Source organism: Argiope bruennichi, chromosome X2 (genome assembly GCF_947563725.1).
Source record: "Argiope bruennichi chromosome X2, qqArgBrue1.1, whole genome shotgun sequence".
NCBI lineage: Eukaryota > Metazoa > Arthropoda > Arachnida > Araneae > Araneidae > Argiope > Argiope bruennichi.
Window position 1 is genome coordinate 8344702 of NC_079163.1, and position 23848 is coordinate 8368549.

Below are 23848 nucleotides of genomic sequence, written 5' to 3' on the forward strand. Positions count from 1 at the left end.
AATGTAGGTGACTGCGATATTTCAGTTACTACTAAAACAATCTTTCTTTCTTTTTCTTTTCTTTTCTTTTTTTAACCCTTCGTAAGGCCATGGGAAGTATGCTTCCCACCAAATTCATCTATCTTTGGGTGAAGTTACGTAGATTGGTTTAAGTTCTGACAAATTTTTCAATAAGACAGAAACTTAGATGCTACAGTTCCTTGACTCACACAAAATGGTGTGTCTTGATTTGTTACTTAATTATTAATTAACACAATAAATTAATTAATCAAATTAAATTTACCTGATAAGTTAAATGAATCACCTTCCTTAAGCCAGTCTCATTCCTAAAAATATTTTACTATATTATGACTAGAAAAAAAATGGCCTTTTAAAGGGTTAAAGACAATTTTATTTTATTTTTTACTTTAAATTATACGCATTCTAATTCTCCTTTTTACGGTGGATCCATTCCAACATTCCTTCAGGGAATTAATAAAAAAAATTGCATATCATATTTCAGATAAAATAAACTTAAGTTTATAACAGGATGCTGAAAATCAATCTTTTCACCATTCTATTTTCAAGATACTGACTCCAATACATCATTCAAAAAGATCTAAATTATTTAAAATTTATTTTTGATACGTAAATGAATGTTTTGAGGCATATTTATGACGTTACGATGAATGCTTCAGAAAAAATGCACTATTCACAAAAATACTACACAGCACATTAATGCATAGTGTCTTTTGAATTTTTGAATATTAAATTTAAATTTAGTTTATAACTTGATAGCTTATTATTATGAAAAATGTATTATTTGAAATAACTTATTATTATGAAAAATTTATTACTTGAAGTAAGAACGTTTTGCAGCTAAAAAATTTCTTTAACATTTCAGATGTTTTTAAGCAATCCATCTGAATTAAAAATTTATAATTGAAATTAATTTTGTAAGACTCTTCTTCTTCTATATGCTTATTTATACAGATTTAGGCAACTGCTGTTGAAAAATAAATTTGTTTAGTATATAGTGAAAGTTTTGTAGCAAGTCACATTCTTCATTTATTTTAAATATACTTTAAGAGTAAAGGGGAATTTTTATACGTATGTCTGTCAATGAATTTTTAAATTTTAAGAGAAGTTTATCCATTAAAAATAAACGTATAAAAATGAATAATTTTTAAACAAAATCTTTAATTTTGTAAAAAGTTGAGAAATATTGAGTTGAGTATTGGGGAAAAAAATATTTGATTAAAATGAAACCATTCTCATTTACAATGAATTAAGAAATAATAGTATAACGAATTAAAAGATAAGAGTTTATTGTTATATTTTCCACAAATAATAATTGCAATATTTTTAACCATTTATAATGCTACGAAAATGACAGGGAATAAAATACTTGAACTGATCACCCTTTTAAAGAATTGTTTGAAATATCATTTATATTTTATAATACTACTTCATTTTCATTAAATTATTAGTCTCTCTTTTTTTTTGGTAATAAAAGAATATCAATATGAATTAGCAATTTTTCTTCCCTGCATTTGCATTGAGCACGAGCCTTTGCATTGAACAAAGTCTTCACGAGCTTCTACGAAATCTGTCAGAGAGATTTGAATGCTTTTACATATAAAGTTGGATTACGTTCATTTATTTTATTAATTAATTAAGTATATTTATTAATGAATTTTTTTTCGTATGTTCTATTAAGAAAAGAAATTGTTTTTGAAACCAAGGACACACACATATTCCAAGCGCATACATATTTACTTGCGACATTTAAGAAGCTCTGTATTCAATATAAGTGTGACAGGCTTTGCAAGAAACTGCATATGTAAGGAAACATTAATGGAATACTCTCAATTAGTATAGTACATCTTTTCAATTTAATAAAAACAAGTAATTGCATACTCTTAAACATTTTCCGAATATCGGGTAATTGCTAAACGATGTTTTTTTAAAATCCGTATTTATATTTATTCAAAAGGTTTTAGAATTGTTGAAAAAGTTGTGTTTAAAAAACTGACTCTTCACTCACCTTTAGAGACTATTTTTGATAAGTAAAAGCTTGTTTTGCGAGTTTTTGGGACTTTCAATATAGTGAGCTCGCATTTCATATGTATTCGAACTAACTCTCTAACTTCACTTATTTTTCAAAAAAGCATACTTAAATATTGCAAAGAGAAATTATTGAATTTAACAACACATTCTAGTTATACTAATCAAAGTAAATCTTAATAATTATAAGTTAATAAATAAAATGAAAAGTAATCTATTTCTTGAGATTCCTCCAGATACAAACTCAACGATTATTTTTTATAATTGAAAAAATTTACTATTTACTATTAAATTTACTATTACTACTTTATCATGGAAATTGATTCAGTATAAATAAAATTGCAAGAGTCCTTATAATTATTATTTATCGATTTTTCCTGACCGTTTTCTTGAAATCGATCTTTTTTTTTGGGGGGGGGGGCATTTTCCTGTCGATGCTGCAATTTGCATTAATCTGTAACTTTATTATTTTTTTTTTTTTTAAATTGCTCGAAAATGCTTACCAACTTTAAGTCGAAAGCATAATTAGATTTTGTAATTATAGATAGGAAAATCAATTTATCATATCAATCACTATGATATTGTTATGAAAAAGAAAAGAAAAATTCGTAACACTTGTTCAGGGGGAGGGAAGTTTATAAAATACTCAGAACAATCGAAAACAATCTATTCCTCCTCTTTCCTAAAAAGTTAAACGGAAATGGGGGATCTCACAAAACATAATCATAAATAAAGGAGATAGCATCTTATCTCAAGCATTGAATTCAATCACCCAATAAACAACTTCGGAAAGTGCCTCAGTTCTATTAGTGATTTTTCCCTGAGAGAGTAGCTCAGTGAGCAGGGGAAGGGGGCGGAAATGATGATGTCAACGGTGGCTGACATTCGCCCAATGGAAGGCGGCATTATACAGCGAAACCACGCCTTTTCGAAGGCGGTACCGAACTGGTTTCATAGCAGGATGCCCCAGCCAGCGCAGGGCGGATACTCGCCTCCCCAATTAATTAGAGATCATTTGCAAAGAGCGACCTACCGATGGGCAGCGAGTTCTCGGAAGGGGAATCTCAAGTGAGCAGTCGGAGTCGTTCAGAAGCGGAACTCGTGTCTGCTGACAGGGCGCTCATCGGAGCTTTCCCTAATCATTTAGTTTCTTCGAAACTCGGCCTTATCAACTGACATCTGAAACTCGCAGTATCAGCTGGAGCGCTGAATCCGCTTTTAACGCCTGCTTTTCTCGAATTGAGAGTAAATGGTAAATAAAAGTGTGCATCTGACAACGCATTGGAAAATGATAGCATTATTGAAGTGAAAAAGATTCCCATTTTGCTTGAGATCGAAAAATTGTGATACCATGCTACTGCACTGAAAAACGAACCTTCGAACGAACAATACATTTAACATGGAATCCGAAACAAATGCCGAGAGCTCTCGAAGTTCGACTCTGAGTGACGACAGTAAGTCGGAAATGCCAAAATTACTAAAAGCTGTCAATTTGAAGACTCCACAAATGAAGGAATCTAAAACAGATATACCGGAGACCGGTAAAAGAGAGACCCCTGAGCTTATATCTAACTTTTCCGTGGCATCTTTGCTGGCAGGAACCAAATCCAACTCTCCCAGGCCAACTTTGTGGAGTCCGACGGAACTTTATATCGGATCCTTGTCAGATCCTTCACATTTTCAGTCCCATCCAGAGACTAATCTCAAATCCCAAGATGGAAGTGAAGCGATGATGCCTGTTACCATCTCCGGTTCTGAACTGTACCTGATGGACAGGATCTTAGACGTCCATGCATCTCATCCTGGTTACCTCAGTCCGCATCATTCGAGACTCCCTCATCCGATGTCAGGCGTGTGGACTACTAGGACGCACGTGGCTGGACAACGGACTCTAGGACCACCCTCAGGCACACCTAACCAATGGGCTGCTGCGATGTCGCTACATGCCGGTAATGCACAAGGTAGAACTCTTCTTCTTAATATGCAATAGAATGTATTTATAAGTGCTCTTCATAAAAAAAGGGCTTTCGGTCAAATTAAAGAAAACAGTTTTCTTTTTATTTATTTAAAAGCAAAAAGTATTTTGAAAAAATGCAACTCGATTTTATTGATTATTGATTTGAGTATTTAATAAAACTTAGTATCTACAACAAAAATAAAAAGATGCTTTCTTTTCATTTTCTTATTCTTTGATAATTACAGTAAAGTTTCTTTCAAATAAGAAATTAAAAGCACGTTTTTATTGTTGTAAGAATTAAATCACAACCTTTCAATGGAAGGGTCAGCTTTGATATTTTTTTAAGCTGTATAAGTTTTAAGTTTAAACTTTTGTTACTTTATTTTGCATGTTACATACTTTTATACTTCATTAACATGTATTCCAAAGCTTCATTGAGCACTATTTAATTCTACACCAAGAATTCAATATTTTATGCTGACATTTCATAATACACTTAAATTTAGTTTGAATGAAATTTACTTTGTTTAAAATGATTGAATGCAGAGAATAAACGGCAATGAAATCTATTTTAGAATAACAGTTTTTATTGCAAAGCCTTTAAGAATCATTCCAAAATACTGAAAAGGAAACGCCAAAATAAAAAATAATCAATACTAGTGTTTGAAGAAAGCATTTTAAATTTAACGCTTAGTTGGCCTAAATACCATATCATTCATTTCCAGTGATACGAAATTATATGAATGCTATAGCATTCCTTTTTATGAATGGAACAAATACTATTATATTCATTTTCATAGATGAAAACTTTCAAATTACCTGAATGCCATAGCATTCAATTTTTCAATTGAACTCAATATAAGAATAATTGATTTATCTATTTTTACAGCTCATCAGATTTTTTTATTGTCTGTGAACTTGTTAAGAATATTTGAGAATTGTTTTGATTCGAACTTGTGCATAAGCGTGTCAAAAATTTTAGTTTTCATTTGCTAAACTTGACTTTGGTATCTCTGTCTTCAGAGATAACTGTTATTCAATATTTCAAAATCTAATCTGCGTATTTTCTTTGAAATATGTTTCCTTAAGAAAAAAGGCAATAAACTTGATTCGTTACCTTGTTTACCAATGAAGATAATGTTTGTTCACTGCTTTAGGATCAAATGAATCTATTAGTCATGCTATCGAACAACTACCTCCCAGAATGAGTATCATTTTCAAATTTCTGTAAAACTAAATTTCTTTATTATATTAAAAAAAATATTTAGAAATCTCTTGAAGGACTCCTTAACAAATTGTTAATTCATTGTTTGAAGGAATAGGAATCTCTAATCCTCAGTCACCTACTCCACACTAACTTATTTTTCTTTGATTTAAAATCACATCTTATTATTTAGAACACATTCAGAAGAAGCAATTTTATGACCATTGGCACACAACTTTTTATTTGATATATCTTGTATATCAGCTTGTAAAAACATTCTGAGAGCTACTCAGAATCTTTCTTATAATATTTCAGAAAAATCTCCAAAACATTTTCTAGTATAATCAGTTTGACTATAGTAACAGCATGACTATAATGACATCATGACTAAATTTAGTATGTCACAAAAAGCAAGGATAAAGTTCATTTTCTCCATTCGCTTTAAAAATAATTTATCGACGCATAGTATTTTCTATCCTCCAGCCCCCAAGAATTGTGAAAAGAGATCGAAGGTTCAACTCCAAGTGTGGGAAAGTTGTTCCATTATATATCGTTATAAAGTTTACAGTATGAAACTGAAGTGAATACTTTGCTTACCTTTTGCCCTTTAGGAACTTTTTAAAAAGAAAACTTCATTCCTTTATTTACTTTTGAAGAGATATTGGATGCTTCTCATATTGTTCTGAACTTTTATTAGATTCTTTTAATTCAAAATTATCCATAGTATAAAAGATTAAATTAATAATTTTTAATAAAATTTTTAAAACCTGAAAACATTTTTGTTTTTCTTTAGAAGGTGAAGGGAACAATTCAGTGCACCAAAACAATGATCAAAATTTCCTTAAAAATAAAAGAGCGCGAAGACTACTGGAAAAATACCACGAAATTGTAAAATATAATCAAATGAAAGGGACGATTTCTGAACCAGCATCCCGATTTCAAATTTCTCTTATGTAACCACTTTTAATTATAGAATAAAATTTATAGAATGGAGACTTATTTTTTGACTTTATACTTAACCATAAGAGCAATAACATCAAATAAAAATATTAAAACCTCGTAACTAAATTATTTAAATATTTTGTTTATATAAATTTGAACTTTGATAGAGCTTCGACAATATAATCACAAACAGAGTTGAAATGATTTTTCCTTTTTCATTCCCGTTATGAAAGAAAAATAATAAATCATGCTTCAAAAGTTACATTAATAACTATATACTTCTTTTGTTTTTAGAAATAAATTTGGATATTCCTGACCTAAAATTTATATAACGCACCAAAACATGAAAGAGAAGGTAGTACTAAAAAAGTATATATTTATATAAACGTAAATATGCATAAAAATAAAAGACATTTTCTATATTATTGAAAATGTATGTCTATGAATTGGGTCCAATTCACGTTAATTCAAATCAAGGAAATGCTCAGCATCAATGAGCCAGCTTTTACTTCAAATGAAGCATTAAATACATTTCTGAAAGGTGATTCCTTAACTAAGCCACTCTAGGATCTTATGAAAGTATTTAGTTAGTGGTAGAAGTAGTTAGCATGACTTTTTTTTTTTTTCAATATAAACACACATGGAGTATGTGAAATCAGAACAGACTGCTTTGAAGGCAACACTCTCGAAGACAGAGAGAACAATGGCGCTCTTTAAGCATGTTTTAAGACACTATCTGTTTATATTTTTTCTGAAAAAATAAATTCTTTGCCCATTACACAGTAATCGCCTTTCTTTTCTTTTCTTTTCTTTTTCATTCTTCATCTACCTTCCCCCTCCCAAACCACACTATTTATCTGATCCGCTTAACCACAAGATAAAACAAAATATGATTCAGAAAAGAGAAATATGAAGAATTAGAGGAATTGCTTTTTTTAGGAATCATTTTTGATAACCGCGTGTTATGAGGCTTGCAAAATAAAATGAAAAAGATAAATGACTTGAATATCCATATTTTTAAAGGAAAAAAATGTTCTTATCTATACGCAGTAGACGTCTTTTATCTGATGTTAATTTTCATTTCCTTACCCAAGTCAATGAATAATTTCGTTAAAGTCTGCGAGATATCGATTAAAATGTACTAAGTGGAATTCAGATAGAACAAGCGCGTAAAATAAGTCTTAATACATGGCGAAGAGATATGTAAGATAACTGAATAAATTACTACAAAACAAGAAAAATATATAAACAGTTCCATCATAATGAATTGTTTCTACAGTAATTTGGCAGATTAACACAAAACCATGTTTGGAAGAAGAATACTTTTCATTTGCGCACAAAAAAAAATATTATATGCATAATAACTATTAAATGCATAATAAATATTAAATGTAATTCTATAAATATGAGTAAAAGATATAGAAGAATATAACTGTATAAGTACTGGAAATTTTATATTAGTTTCTGACTCGTCATTTGTCAAAGTTAAATTAACAAATAGTTGTACAAAGCAGCTTCGATAATATCACCAAAACGGCAATACATAACTTTTAATTTTCTTGAGCAAAAAATTAGAAATATAAAAATATGAATGTTATTCAAAAATTTGCAATTTTGGGCAAAAATATCACAAATCAGTGTAAAAATATAATAAACGAATTACAATAACAAGCATAAGAATATATCTCGAGTAACATGCTGAGAATAATAAATCATATAAATAAATTGAAACCCATCAAATCTTTAATATATAAATCACATCCAAGATATTGAAAAGAATTCAGATAATTCGTTAAGATACTTTTTCTCTTCAATTTCTTAATATGATGCATATTTTGTAGCAGTAAGCATCCTCTAAAAATATTCGAAATCTCTTTTTTGATATATTTATTATTCATTAATAAGTGCTGTCTATCAATTTTTTCCTTAATATTTACTATGTAGTAAAAATTATTATGGACTTCTCAAAACTTTACTCCAGATTGCTGGACGACTATTTTTTGAATGCATATAAAATTATTTTCATTTCATCTAAAAAAATTTCAGTAATTTTTTTTCCTCATTAGATCTTAAGATTTGTATTATGCCATGGTTTGAGTTAATATACTTCTATTTCTTTTAATCTTTTTACTTCTGGACGAATAGTGCATTTGTTAGTTGCAAAAGGCATGTTTATCACTCAAAAAATTTTCTCTTTCAGGACATAAAAGATTCTTTACAAAATATAGGCGTCGAATGAGCCTATTTAATTCATTTACAAGAAAAGTGCGATAGAAAAACTTATTCACTTCTTATTGAAATATGAGCCTTATTTCCTCTCCATAACACCTATGTAAACTCTACATAAAGCTATTACTTTTTGCCTCCTGTTTTCACTTAACGTTTTTCAGTTTAAAAAAATGCAGGAATTAAAAATGTTGGCCCCCGCAACGATGCAAGCCGTCGATAAAACATTTTCTTCCAATGCATTAAAAGAGAAGTTCGGTCGGCAATTGCCTTAATTTATATCTATGATGTCTTGAATGCTTTTAACCTTAAATTGGATTATTTTACAACGAATAATTGGAATAATTATTGAGTACTTTGAATAGAATAATTATTAACCTTAAATTGACAATTACCAGCCTTAAATAGGCCAAGACTATCCCTTTTCCCATTATTGTTTTTTCAGAGTAAAATGGCTTTAAAAATATAACTGGACCAGATTAAAAAACGTTGACGTTCTTCAGCGATGCACGGCATTAGCCGTCTTCCCATGTGTTAGGAGAGACGGTTGGTCGACTCTTAACTTTTCATAAATCTGCGACGTTTATCTTTAAAACATGCCATTTAAAAATTATTAAACATAAGTGAGGTTTTCCTATGCATTTACTTGGTTTGGAAGTTTTTTTTTTTTTTTTCTTTTAGCTTAAGATTTTATTGTGGCGGTAAAGTAGGAATTACAGCTAAGGTATTAGAATAGAAAGCTGTTTAAGAAAAGTCCTTTTCCTATATTCCTTTACATTTCCATTTATATGAACCTGAACCATATGTAAACTTAAAGAGTAGGGATGCCGCGAAAATGATTTGAAAAATGCTTTTAAGTATTTGCATTTATTTTAGAGAACATCTCTTATTTAAATTTCTTAATAATAGAAGATTATCAGACCTAATATACAAATCGGGCAAAGTAATTTTCATAAAAATGTTGTCTATTATAAAGATAATTTCATTTCTCGGTATATGAATATGAAATCGCCAAGTTTCACAGAATTTTAACATTGGATTAAATATTGCCTTTAAAAAACTTCAATATAATCATACTTTACATTTAAGATGCTATCATATTATCACATTTTTTTTCAAATAAATTTTTTAATTCAAAAACCAAATTTCTAATATAATTATAATTGATATAATTTATTTTTAAATTTAAATATAGTTTAATTTAATATAGTTAATTAAATATAGTTAATTTAAATATAGTTTTAATAATTAAATTCATATATAATCGATGATGAAGTAGCATAATTTCCTCCGTCAAATTTTAATGACAAAATTTCTTTCTACCAGATTTTCTAAAATTTCAAATTAATTTTTCTGTGAGTATTATTTTCTATTCTGACAAAAAAAAAGTTTAATAATTAAATTTATACAAACATAGGAACTATTTCATCATCAAAATTTTTCATTGAAAAAAATATGAGTTAATTTTTTCAAAAACTAAAAATAATTTAGATTGAAAATTTCAGATAAATATTTATAAGGACGTAAAAATATCCATGAAAAAGTAGTGAAAAGATTAATAAATATATTCCGGATAAATTAACAAATAATAATTTAATGACCACCACTGTTCTTAATTACCCAGTAAGAAAAATACAATTTCTTACAAAAATTGGTAATTTACAATTATCCAGATGCAATTCTCTGTCTTCTTACTATCTTAAACTCGGTGTAATTTGAAAAAATGAGAGCTTTTCGGATAGAAATCTTCTAACATTTTATTTCCATTCAAATATAAATCAGCAAAGGCAAATGAAAAGAAATTTTTTAAATAATTAGAAAGCATTGTTTTCGAACAGGGTTTTAATGAAATTTGTTGTGGTAGCGATTTATTACTGGCTTCATAACCACTTATTCCTCAGTCATTCCTCGCTGTATTTCTTCCCAAAATTATTCACTGAGGACAGGATTTTAATATATTCAACTCGATGTGGTATATCAGAATATGAATAGTATCTTAAACACCGTCATCTAACAAGTATTTAAAAGTCAAACAAGTAAGATTTTCACACTCGTAGCCCTTGGTACACTTGAAAGCAAATTTATTTTTACTGGGCAGATTACTTTCAAAGAGTTTAATGTGCTTTGAAAAAATATTCAGATTTTAAGTTCTACCCAATATTTTCAAACCTTCTTCAAATGATTCAGAGAAAAAACGATATAAAAAAATTCATGTTTGAAAACATGTTTTATTCGAATCATTTAGTAAAGTTATGTAACAGTTGAATTTAATAGTTCATTCATTACTACACTGAATGAATGCAAGCATCCGATTTATAAAAAAATTATCGATAAAATATTATGAGAATCGAACGATTTTTCCTCGAAGGATTCATGCAAAATAGTAGTGTGAAGTGGCATCTCACCTTTTAGAATCTTTTTAAGCTTCCTCGAACGAGACGTTTCTTTGAAAATATTACAGTAATTGAATTGTAGATATTTTTAAATAAAAATATAAGTCAGCAATTCTGGAAAACTGAAAAGAATTACTTCAGATTATTGCATTCACAAGTATTCTGCTTCGTTTAAACTTAAAAATTAACGAAGCTAGTTGTTATAAATATTGAATTTAATGAGTTTTATATGAGTTAATATCAAACCTACGTCTGAAAACGACCAGTATGTTGAATTTTTAAGTGAATGAAGTGTTAGATCGATTTGGGGGACTGCAAATGAATTAAAAACAGTTTTTTTTTTCTTTTTGAAAAACTAAATTTGAATTTTTTTGCTCTTTAATAATAATAAAACCGACGAATTCACATATTTTTTTCAAATAGTAACGAAGAGTTTATTCCCGGTATTGTTAATTAACTGAGTATTTTTCTTATCATGAAACAAAATTTAACTAAATGAAGTTTTACCAATCAAAGCCATCTCTATTAAAACCATTTTGCCACTTTTTGTCTTAGACGTTTGCTAATGTTAAAAAAAAAAAAAAAAAAAAAAAAAAAACGTTGTCAGATTTTAATACATCACTCCGTTCTTAGAGTTTTCCTAAAAATTTCAGTCTCACAGCAAAGAACAACATTAACGAGTACTTTGTTTCGAGACATCTAAAATTAATCCTTTAAAAGAAAAAAAATTAGTACTTTCAACTTAACTAAAGAAATCAAATGATGAATTTATCAAGATTTTACTTCCATTTGCTTTTCTTTATTTTCTGTTAAATCTAAAGCCAGACTGGTAGGAAAAATAAATTTTAAAGCAATAAGGAATGTTAAAAATCTCATAGCTTATTTATTTAAGATTATACTAAAATGAGGATTAAGAGAGGAAAATCACATTTTAAACGCTACCACATTTTATGACCTTGAAAAAGATTTTATTTGTAACACCCAAAGAAAAAAATCAGTTTAAATTATAGTTAATAAATTTCAGATCACGAGCTTTAATCAGATTTAAGAATAATCAAGCAGAAAAGATTTAAATGACATCTAATATTCCTGTATCTACTTTAAGTCCTTCTTATTCATCTAAGCAATTTGAAAGGATACTAGCATGTTAACAAATGGTTTCACATCCAAGAATTATCTAAGAGATCATGACTTTGTGTAATGTTCTTTTGAATTAGTATTTACTATTCTATTCTACTATCTCTTGAAGTAGTTTATTACTCTTATTATTAGTATTTATTTTACATATCCTAAAGAATAGGAGCGAGGTATTTTGATATTTTAATTTTTAGTACCATGAGATTTTAGTACCTGAATTTGAAATGTCACCGGGCTGAGACTAAATCTATGCAATATGGCGAAAAGAAAAAATCGTTTTCTAGTTAATTCTACTAGGGCTCAATGTCAGTGTCTTTGCTTGCTAATCAATAAAGAAAAAAAAATTATACCTTGAATCTTTAGTTCGGGCAACGGGTCTAAAATTTTGAAAAACTGACAAGAAACGCTAAAATTATACAGGCTAAGAGCTTTGGCCTTTAATGCGTTTTTTTTTTTTTTTTTTTTCATTTTGGTTGCCTGATAACTGAAAAATTAAATTTGAAAATCATGCTACACATTTTGAGTTCGCGCGGAAATTTTAAAGTTATAATATTTAGGAATAAAAGTTGAGACTTTTACCATTTTACAAACAGATAAGCTGTGATATATCTATTTGTACTAATAACAAAGGTGAATATTTGTGTTCTTGATTTTTTTTATGTGTGCTTGTGCTCTACAAGCCAGGCCGTTTCACCTAGAGCTACTGTTTTGACTTAGTGCTACCGTTGACCTAGAGCTACCAAACTTAGCACGCATATGTTTTGAAGGATAAGAATGTGAATTCTGAGTAATTTTAAAATTTTTTAATTAATTAAAAATTAGCTTAAATTTTGTAAGATATAATAAATAAATTATTTGATATTAACTACTTTGATAAAAAATAGCATCAACTTCTAAAAATATTACAATTCAAAAAATGAATTTTATCTCATCTTAAAAATTTTGACTGTAAAATTCATCCCATCTTTAATTGGCTTTCTTAAATTTAAGCAGATTTCACAACAATATATTTCTTTGTTGAAGTGAAACTCAAATCATTTTCGTAGTTGTTATAGTTGTTTTCATAGTTGTTTCATCCTGGAATTTTTTCTCCCATTGTTGATGCTCAAGATAGGACAACTCCGATTATTTTTCATTGTTGAATAAATTTCAGGGTAAGAGATGATTTTAATAAAGAATTTTAAATTAACTTTAATATTTTAATAAAGAAAGGCTATATTCCGAAATGATTTACTCATTTGTGTGTTTATATTCAATTTTGATATCAATATATCATTTTGTTCCTCTTTGCCGATTTCGTAATTTTTTATGAAAAGCCACATATCATAAGGAGTTGGATGCAATGTAAATTTCTCTGATACCTTATTCAATCATAAAATGTGTTAAATTATTATTATAAAATGTGTTTAGTCAAAGATGTTATCTTAAATTCTGACTTTTTGATCAAATGTTAGCATTTCGAGTTTCGGGAACAAAGTTAATGTAATATAATCTTGTTTCCATATCCACATACACTTTTTACAGACTCTATAACTTATTTAACACATTATTCAACAATTAGGATATGGCATGTAAAACATATGGGCAGATTTTATCGTACAGAAACGACGAAAAAAATCACTTTTATCAAACATTCCATTATTTGAAAACGGCACAACTTATATTTTATCTGATCTATCAGCTTGATGCTATCATAAAAGTTCTAACAGATTTGAAATTTTCGATTCTTGCCTCTAGTATCTTTCAGTAATCCTATATATATTATTTTGCATTCACTGTCGTAATCAAAAACATATTCTCCAGGTGACAGAAGAGTGCGTTTCGTTCAATTACAAGATAAGGAATTCTTTGAGGATGAGCTGGCAAATATCTCGTTGCTTGAAAGAATTATGCTTTGAACTTTATTTTATGCACTAATATCTCTTAATGACAAACCAAACTGGAGTATATATACGGGCTGTTTTGGATTCGTTAGTAAGATTTGTTTGGAGAATGTACAACCCAGACGCAGTTTACACATAACAGCCATCAAGAATGACCAAAAAGTCCAAAATCACTTGCAGCCAGATAGGAAGGAAATTACACTGTCTAGATTTCTCTGAAATTATTCAAATTATACTGTTTGTCTGTACTAAGATAAACTACCAAAATCTCATACAGCCAGATTTGGAGCCCATTATATTGTCTATATTTCTTTGAAATTATCCAGAGTATACTGTTTGTCTTTACTAAAATCAGCTTTATTTGCATTGGTTGCATTTCACTCAATTGTTTTGAAATTTGTATAGGTTATCTGAATATTTATACGTTGAAGCAAAGAAAGAAGCAAATCAACTATAGCAATGGACTAAGAATATTGATTTCCAGATTGCGGATAATGCTATTTTTCCATACTGCTGTTTGTTGCTATACCATCCTAACTAACCGTTTCCAGTTCACTGATGTTAATAAAGCTGTCTTCCAGAACTTCATTTGCACTTGACAATATTACTGAAACTCCCACTTGCCAGTGTTACGTGACCAACGCTTCTCGTACCAAACTCATGAATAACACCTGTATGCTTCTTTCTTCTTGTTTCTCGGTAAATGTTAACTTTTATTTTATTTCTTCGAAAGATAGTATTATCTTGTGTCATAAAAGCAAATTTCCTTTGTTAGTAGGAGCTGACTTTTTTTTTTTTTGTAGCATATCACTTAATGAAATAGCGCGTATATTTTTATGACGATAAAACTATAATGATCTGATTTTTCATCAAAGTTCAATAATCATTATATTTATTTTATTTATTTATTTTGCAATTTTATTATTTTTACACGAAATAAAGATTCAAAGTATGATTTTTTTTCAATAATTTTCTTTTGATCAGCATGCAAATACATTACTTTTAAGTGCTTTTAGATTAAGATATTCGAAAAATCTATTTCTTCCTACCATTCTATTAGGAAATCCAACACGTTCTCGCGTTGATCTGAAAATGTGGACAATGATGTATTGTCCATATTTGCTGAATATAATTCACATTTTAGGGGGATTTGTTACCAATATCTAATAGAGAGCTTCAACCAGAGACAGTGACTGTAAAGGACAATTTGAGTGCTTTTCGATTAATTATACACTTAATCCTAGGAATGGGGAGACTTCTAATGCTCGACAGCCTTTCAGTTATGAACAAAGTTGAAATCAAATACATTTATAAACTGGTTTGTATAATCTTGTAAATGAATTTAAATCAGTATGAAGGCTGCTTATATCATCGAAAAAGCTTAGCTTGCCCATAAATATGTTATAAATTTTAACAATTACTTGATATATTTTGATATATGCTTTTGTCTTTTAATAATAAATCGTTCCGTAAGATTATTTCTTGAAATTTTACAATTCCAAAAATTTTAACATTTAAAGTGTCTCGTACGTTCATACAAAATTCAGTACCTAGAATAATATCTGAAAAATTCGCATATTCATTCATAGTTGTTTTAAACTCAACAAGTTACCAAATGTATGAACAAAAAATTTATGTATACAAATTAAAATTCGAATAAGCACCAGGCTACCATTGGAGCGAAATTTGACATTTTTCTATTGAATTGAAGATTTAATACTGTCACAGTTAGTTTGGTAAGAAAGCACTCTGTTGTTATAAATGACGGGGCCTGCAAGACAGAATAATAAAGTCGTTTTATGGATCTAGAACACATCATCGTTATCGTCAGTGCTCCTCTTGAATATACGATGGACCGCTTTTTGCTTTGCTCAGTAGTTTCTTATGACAAACCAGCGAGATCTCTCGCATGTTTTGGATTCCTGAGTCCTCTTTTTGAGCTTAGAATTCATTTCAATATTTTCTTTACCAATGAATATGTAAAACTGAATATACTATCAAATCTGACATGAACACAGTACTTAATAAGTTTATTTATTAACAAGATTTTACTTTGTAATTTCATTTGCATATTAAGTTTACGTTAGCGTTAGGCTACTAATTATGGCGTTTATAAACGTGTTTTTATGATTCAAATAATTCGGATTATGTATAAATATAATTAAGATGCATTGTTTGCCGTGTTTATTATTATTTTTTCCCCTTATCATGAAAAACTTTTTTTTTCTTGTTTTTTTTAATGTTATGCATTTTATCGAGTGAGAATCGAAAACTGCATTTTTCAGTCTTTATAAAAATAGTGCATAAATTTCCAAATATGTTATAAATTGGAAAAAATCGTTTATAAAAAGAAATAAATCATCATAAGTACTCACATGAATGAGAGTGATGATACTGAATTCTGCTTTTTTAATCAATTTTTTAAATAATTGTATAAAAATTACACTATTTTTGATAAACATTATTGATGTTTACTATAAGAAGAAACGAATTTAATATTTAATAAAATTAATACAGCTATTTTTAATAAGTACGTGTGTCTTTAAAATTCTCAATTATATTTAGTAGTATATGCTCACAATTTATCTGGTTCAAGTTCTTATCATATCTATTAAGGATTAATCGTTAAAACTACAATTTTAAGCAATTATTAAACATTAAAACATATTTTACGCCATTTCAGCTTATATTTATCGAATAATTTAGAAGTTTAGAACTGCAATAAAATGATAGCATACTTTTTTGAAAACAAGTATTTCTTTAGGGAAAATGCTCATTTAATAGATATATTAATAAAAAAATGGCATGCAATTTCGGGTCAAAATAAATACACCTCTAACATATTTTACTTATAACAATTAAAAACTAAAAAAAAGACTTAATTATTCCTTAATTAGAATCTTACTCTAGTAATTACGCTTTAACAAGAAATATTAATCTGATTCTGTCGAAGGCAGATTTGGCAGATAACGAAAATTTTGTAGTAGCAACTATCATATTTCTGTTGTACATAATCAAGGAGTAAAACATTGAAAACCAATAACAGATTGAAATTACATTCAAAATAATATTGCATTTCTTACTATAAAGAATTTCGCTAAGATTATCCGAATAGCAAACACCAATGCAGATTTTGTAATATGGCATTAAAATTATAAATTTTTATAACTTTACTTGAGAAGATTTAGTACTCAATCTATCTTTGCCTTTCTGGACATGCCTTTCAAAAATTGACACTTTCTTTCAGATGTGGTGATTGTATAAAATGATACTTTCAACTGAAAAGTTAATATTTCAAGTAGCAAGCTCGGTGACAAAGGAATCCGTACTTGATATTTGTAATCAATATTATTAAGCATAAATTGGAACATACGATGTAGTATTAAAACAAATACCCGAGAAAGATTTTAACAACATGATCAAAACTCCGCATGTTAACCTTGTTAGATTTTAAAAAAAATATTGGTTTTTATTATCATATATAAACATTAGCTACGCTTTTTAGTACTATATCATACCTTACCTCATTGTTGCGCTTTTTTATGACACACATTTTTACGCTGTCAGGCATTTGGATTTTGTAGACATTCCATATTTTGATTTTATTATAAATTGATACAAATATTTTAATTCTATGAATGTGGCACAACTTAGCCAAAGATGGCTTTTGTGCCATAAAACACAAACAAACTCAAACTCAAATTTAACAACATGGTTATCGAAAAGCAAACATTGCTTAATCGCTTGAAAGTTACTACAAATGTACATTTAATTTTGCCGTAAAAGATGCTGCAGAATTTTCACTTTTACTTCAAATTATTGAGATTAATAACAGGAGAATATGTGAAAAATTGGAAACCTCCAAATGAGAATCAGCTCTTCATGCTGTTGGAAGAGCAAGATAGTTAGTAATTCTGTAATCCGGCCATTTTAATCTGACTGAGAAAAGAAATCAGTTGTAAAATCAGTAGTTTCATGAAGTTATAATTGATTTGTCCTTGGAAGAATAAAGCTTTTACTTTCTTTGACAAAAAGATATTCATTATAAGACATAAAAGATTCCGATTTCTTAAAGAATGGAGCTCAGCAATATTGGAAAATACATTTATATGATATCCGAGCTATCCTATATAACGATAATAAGTTGTCATTGTCATTAAATGCACTTTCTTGATGTTTTGCTTAAAAATTCTCATGAAACCTGTTTAAAAAGTAAGAACTTTGTATATTATAAGATGAATATTAAAGACACTTAAAGCTATTTGAATAATCTCCTGGCTAAAAGATATTTCTGTATAAAGAGTGCGTATCTAGTATTTTTTATGCAACGTATTTTAAAAATTTCCATATCGACAATTATAGTTATGAACCCCTTATATTTATCATTTTATTGATTCTTGAGATTCCTATATGTCATAAATGATTACAGATTCTTCTATTAAGCAAACATTTTACAAAATTGTTCCAATTCTTCAGAAATGAATTCGAAGATAACTTGTAGTTTAGTTTTAAAAATCGCATCATTTGTGATAGAAAAAAATAACTGCAATCGGTTTAATATGAGATACAAGATCAAAAATTAAAATATTATCAGAAATTTACATCGATAATTTTTATTCTACATTAATATTAAAATTTTTTTTCTTCCAATTTTGTGCAAAAAAAAAAAAAAAAAAAAAAAAATTATGGCACAGAATTGCAAGAAAAAAATGTATTAAAAACAAATTGACTCTGAAAGTCAACATTTCTCAATAACTTTACGTGATATTTAGTTAAATAATTTCGTTTTTAGCTGCAATACTTTATTTCAAAAACCATGGCTCAAACAATGCTTTGTTAATAATTGATTTAATCTCGCAGCTGAAATTATAGAAAACGTTTCCATCATCTGTTTATTTCTAGTTCAAATCACCAGCTTCTATGATTTCAAGAACTGAATACAATTTTTCCGTAACAAAACAACGATTTGAATAAGCATTTTGGGAATATATCGTCTATCATTTCTGTAAATGAAAAGAATCTTGCTTGTCATCCACGCACAATATATACTGACCATTTATAGGTGCGCACATTTTTTTTTTTTTTTACATTAAAAAAAAAATTTTTTTTTTTCCAGTTTTTAACAATGTACTGACGATACGTTGCTTTTTTAACCATTCCATGAAAGTAATAATGCAAGTAGTAATTGATTCCTTTGTGAATTAGAAAAATGTTCCATCAAAATGTTTTATTGGGAATCTTCCATTTGTATACGATGTTTCAAGTAGAATTCAATATAGCTTCAAATTCATTAAGGAATTCCCCATAAGTATTTTTAAATAACTAAGAATGAAATAGAATGTAAATATGAAAAGGGGTAAAAGTATATAATAACGGCATGAAATGGTGTAAAAATGTATTTTTATAACGTAAAGAACATTTTAAATTGTAATTACAAACTTTTTGTGAATTTTCAAGTTTATTAATTTTCTGCATGATTAAAAGATTAAATTTAATAAATAATTTTTCCGTAATTTAAATGATTAAAATGGTGAACTATCAACCGAATTATGATTCAGCAACTATAAAATATCATTATAGCAAGTATATGAAAATGCTCATCTATGTGCAAGCTAACCAATGCGTTCGGTTTTCGAAAGAGCTAATTATTAATGCTTTGAATTTGAACACTTTTTTCTATAATGCATTAAAAAACAAATTTTAAAACTTTTTTACGTAAAAAAAAAAGTCTTGTCACATTGGCTACTTTGTTAGATTCATAAAGTGAAGATATTTATCAATATTTTTAACTACATTAAAATTTGCAGTACTATAATTTTTTTAATGCCTCGAATTGCTTAGAATGTATCTGCACATTTTTTATTCTTATATATCCTCTATCTATTAATTTATATACACTCTTAAAACTTACACTTTAAGAATCATCGTTACTTTTGAATGCCTTCTATAAGAATGTCTTAATTCTTTCAAAGTTATGTGTTTTCAAATAAGCAATTAAATATTAGAAATGTTGGCATTTGTTTTTAAGACAAAAATATTCTCTTATTTGTGTTTAAGTTTATGGTTCATAAATTTTTTTTTATTGAAATGCAGCTAAGTAACGCAGTCTGTGCAAGAAAAATAGCAGAAACGTTTGAAACCGGATTAGATGCAACTAGTAATAAAATATTTAACGATTCACTGCTTCTTTAAAAACGCTCGTAGATTGAATGTCCTGAGGGAGCGTCTGACCCGAGCTTCTATAGCTTTTTGAAACTTATTTTTAATAAGCTAAAAAAAGCAATGAAGCGGTAAATAAAACTAATAAAAGAAATGAACAATATAAAATGATTATGTTTCTGAGCATCGTGCCTTTGAAACTCCTTGATGAAAATCTGCTTTATAAAAATAATGTAAAGCGTCATTTCTAATGAATGGGAAATATTTCTTTTGTAAAATATTTAAAATTTTTCGAGCTACATTTAATGTAATTTATTATGCAAAAGCCTAGAAAAATAAGGAATACAATCTAAATAAAGTGTCACTTGAAACATTGTTAAGATTTCATTGAGGTGAATGTAAAATGTTAAAGTAATGTTATAATGATAATCTCCCGTTGAAATGCTATTAGTATTTCATTCCGTCATTGCTGAATTCTCTAAAGTTTCTCTGATGACATAAACAGATTTGTATCATAGCTCATCTTCTAAATCATATATATTAAGATGAAATAATACATTTATTGCAGTATTTGTTTTTGTCGAAATTATAGCCATTAGTTTGTTACTTTATGCTTTCATGTAATGAGAATTTCAAGTGATTTTATCGAAGGTTGCTTTAAAAATAAATAACTTTAATTAGAGGGATGGCAATCCTAATTACTTTTTTAACTTATTATATTATTTCGGAAATATTTTAGAGCACGTCTCATTACAAATTTACTTAAATTCCATAATTCATGATGCATCTTAATACTAAAGTTGCTAATCCAGGAAATATACTGTTATATTTAATGTATATCGATACATCTTTGTTGTTATTTTATGAGAATCCTCATTAGTAGTAGTTAAGTAAGAAAGTATGAATTGATTATTGCGTTGTAAGGGATTATTCAATAATTAAGTCATCTGAATTTTTTAAGCATAAAAATTCTTTTCAAGAAAAACACGTAGACTTGGGATCATGTTTTAATATTTCGTGGATTTCGGTCACAGCAAGATTTACTAGTCACTCATTACAAAATAGTTATTCTATAAAATTTCCTTAAATGAAAGAACCGATATTATTGTTTTTCTATCATGAAAACTGGATCCAACACGATATATACGCTATTCTGTTGCCACAAAAAATGATATCAACGCATCTTTTATAGCCATTATTTAAATAGAATTCAGGCATAATTGGTTACTTAAGAAGGGATAAATGAAATATTTCCGTTTTGTTTTTGGAGGTTTAAATGTCTTTAGATTCATTTTTATAAATGCTGCCACTGCTCAGAATTTCAGGTCTGAAAAATTCTCTAAATATTTTAACCCTCTGAGTGCGTACTTTTTTAAATAGCTATTTAGATGCGATGTTTGCAAATAAGTTCAAATATTTTTCAAACAAAGTGAACTGATACGATATGTTACACGATAATAATATAATAAGAATCTGTAATCGTAAAAATAAACGCTCTAAACTGCGAAAAACGTGGGATGCAATAGAAAATGGATTAATTGCCAACTGCAGTGAAAATGGTAAAATGAAAAATAATTTGTCTTAATCAGATACTTGATAAAAGTTCATGTATTTTATTGTTTGTATGTTTAAATGGCTGTCAAATATCTATCTACTATGAATATTAGCTCTTCAATTTGGCTATTACTGTAACTCTAAAGCGGCAAAATTTCTAAGCTAACGGAATGAAGATACAAGTTACCACTAGATACGAACAAGGAATTTGTAACTAGTTGACATATCTTGATTAAATGTCTTGGTGATATTCCCTTTCCATTGCAAAATATTGAAAATGCCCCAACGCATTTCTTAAAATTCTTTTTAGCAATCATAATTACAGGTAACCTCTAATTCCTTTCACTACAATTTAATAATATATGTTCCGATAAAGTTACTCCCAAAGCTAACACTGTGTAGAAATGCTCATAACCTCACCATAAACCACTTAATTCAAATTCATAGGGACTTATAATCTATTCCTAGGAATATAGGTACAATTTTGTCTTCTATTGATCATTGCCAAGGTGGTCATAGATATAATTACGACTCTTACTAAAGATAGAGCCACAATTTTTTCCAATAAACTTTAACGATAACACCGCTGAAATCAAAACTCAGCCCCTCAAATTCGTCTTTATTTTATCACAGAAAATCAGAATATGAATTAAAGTACAACTTACGTAATTATTCGTAGTATTTTCTTAATGCTTGGGCTCAAACAAAAATGAGAAAAACTCATAAACTGATGTTATCTGTGTGGCATTGCTTATTTATTTTCATTATTAAGTAAATTATTTTAATTGGAAATTTGCCATTCATTTATTTATGGATATTATGTCAAAGTTTTTCTCATGATATAAAGATTTTCTAAATCCTAATAATTTAATAAGGGATAATTTATTATAAAACAATAAGCATATTTCTTATTTCTAAAAACTACACTTTCCAGATTTGGCTAGCTGATTTATATGAGCGAAAAACGGATGCGAAATTTTATTACAAGTCAGAAATATATTACAAAAAAGAGAAGTTAAATAGAGAAAAAAACGAAACACCTGGTTCTCTGCTTAAACAAAAATGATGTCATATAAACAGATAACTCGATGCGAAAGTCGTAACAAGAATCACTTTACAAGATTGCTATCAAAAACATATGGAATTTTTGATTGCTCTAATAAAAAATATTGCACAATTACTGAGCCAACAATTCCAGCTGAGATAAATTTTTCCCTTTTGACACTAACGAATCCTCGGATCTAACGAACGAGAAAATATGAAATTGGGAAAGTGAAATATTGGTACTATTCAGAGAAAGTAACTTGATTAATACATATAGAAGTGAGTTTATTCGGCTCTCTTCCCTATAATTTCCGTTCTCGTAAATTTCGCACTTCGATTTCGATGCAACTGGTTGCACGGCGGCCATAAAAACTGAGCAGGTGTTAAGCGGCGCTGTAAGTACATAGAACCAAATCATTTTTCAATCAATACGAGCTATGAATAATGACATTACGTGATTGAATCATAGTTAGCACAATATCAATCTTTGATTTTATCATCAGAATTGAAGTGAAAGCATACTGTTTCCCCCCTTCCTTATTTGCTTAACAACGGGATATTTGTTCTAACAAATTCGTGACACACCGAATGTTCAAGCTGTTCCGATTGCATTCATTTTAATAAAATGCATTATTTTCGTAAAGTTTCAATCGTATTTCAATTCAACCTTTTACCTTCTTATTTTAAAAAAAGTTTTTCTTTAATGAACTTCCTTCTTATGTAATATTTTCTACATAGTTTTGAATTAATGATAATATATGCTTTAATCTACCTCCTGATTTGTAAGAATTCGTCTGAATAAAAATAAAATCTTTATTCAGTAAAAATTAGAATTGCCATAATAAATAGTGAATAATAATCAAATAATAGTGAATAAATAAATAGTGAAATAAATAATATCTGATAAATAATAAATAGTGAAATAGTAAATAGTGAAAGTGATAATAAATAGTGAATAGTAATAGTAAATATTGATAATAAATAGTGAAACGTATTTGGAGCCCAAGCGTAGGGAAATAATCTATTCAACCAAATATAACCAAATTTGGTCTATATACGGTTTGGACCATGGAAATTTGATAAATACAAAACGACAATAATTAATGCTACATACCGTTCTGTGCCATCAGTTAGTATGGTCAGTTTACCGATGGAAGGAAAGAGGATGCATTCCCATTACACATTTTATATTGGCATTGTTTATGCGCACAGTTAAATAAGTTGGTTTCTAAAAGGTTCTAAAAATGCGATTGCATTCCCTATTGCAGAAAGCAGTTATTCAATGTTGATTTGTGGTTATGCG

General features: G+C 28.3%; 1 protein-coding gene across 2 annotated transcripts in view; it reads left to right on the forward strand.

Annotated features, from left to right (window-relative positions):
- Nucleotides 1-3076: 3076 nt before the first annotated feature.
- LOC129960370 (homeobox protein HMX2-like) overlaps nt 3077-23848 on the forward strand; it is a 60294-nt gene continuing 39522 nt past the window's right edge. For both annotated transcript variants that reach the window (XM_056073778.1, XM_056073779.1), the window contains exon 1: nt 3077-4007. In XM_056073778.1, coding sequence (XP_055929753.1) covers nt 3446-4007 — 562 coding nt within the window. In that variant the 5' untranslated portion in view covers nt 3077-3445. The remainder of the gene's footprint in view (nt 4008-23848) is intronic.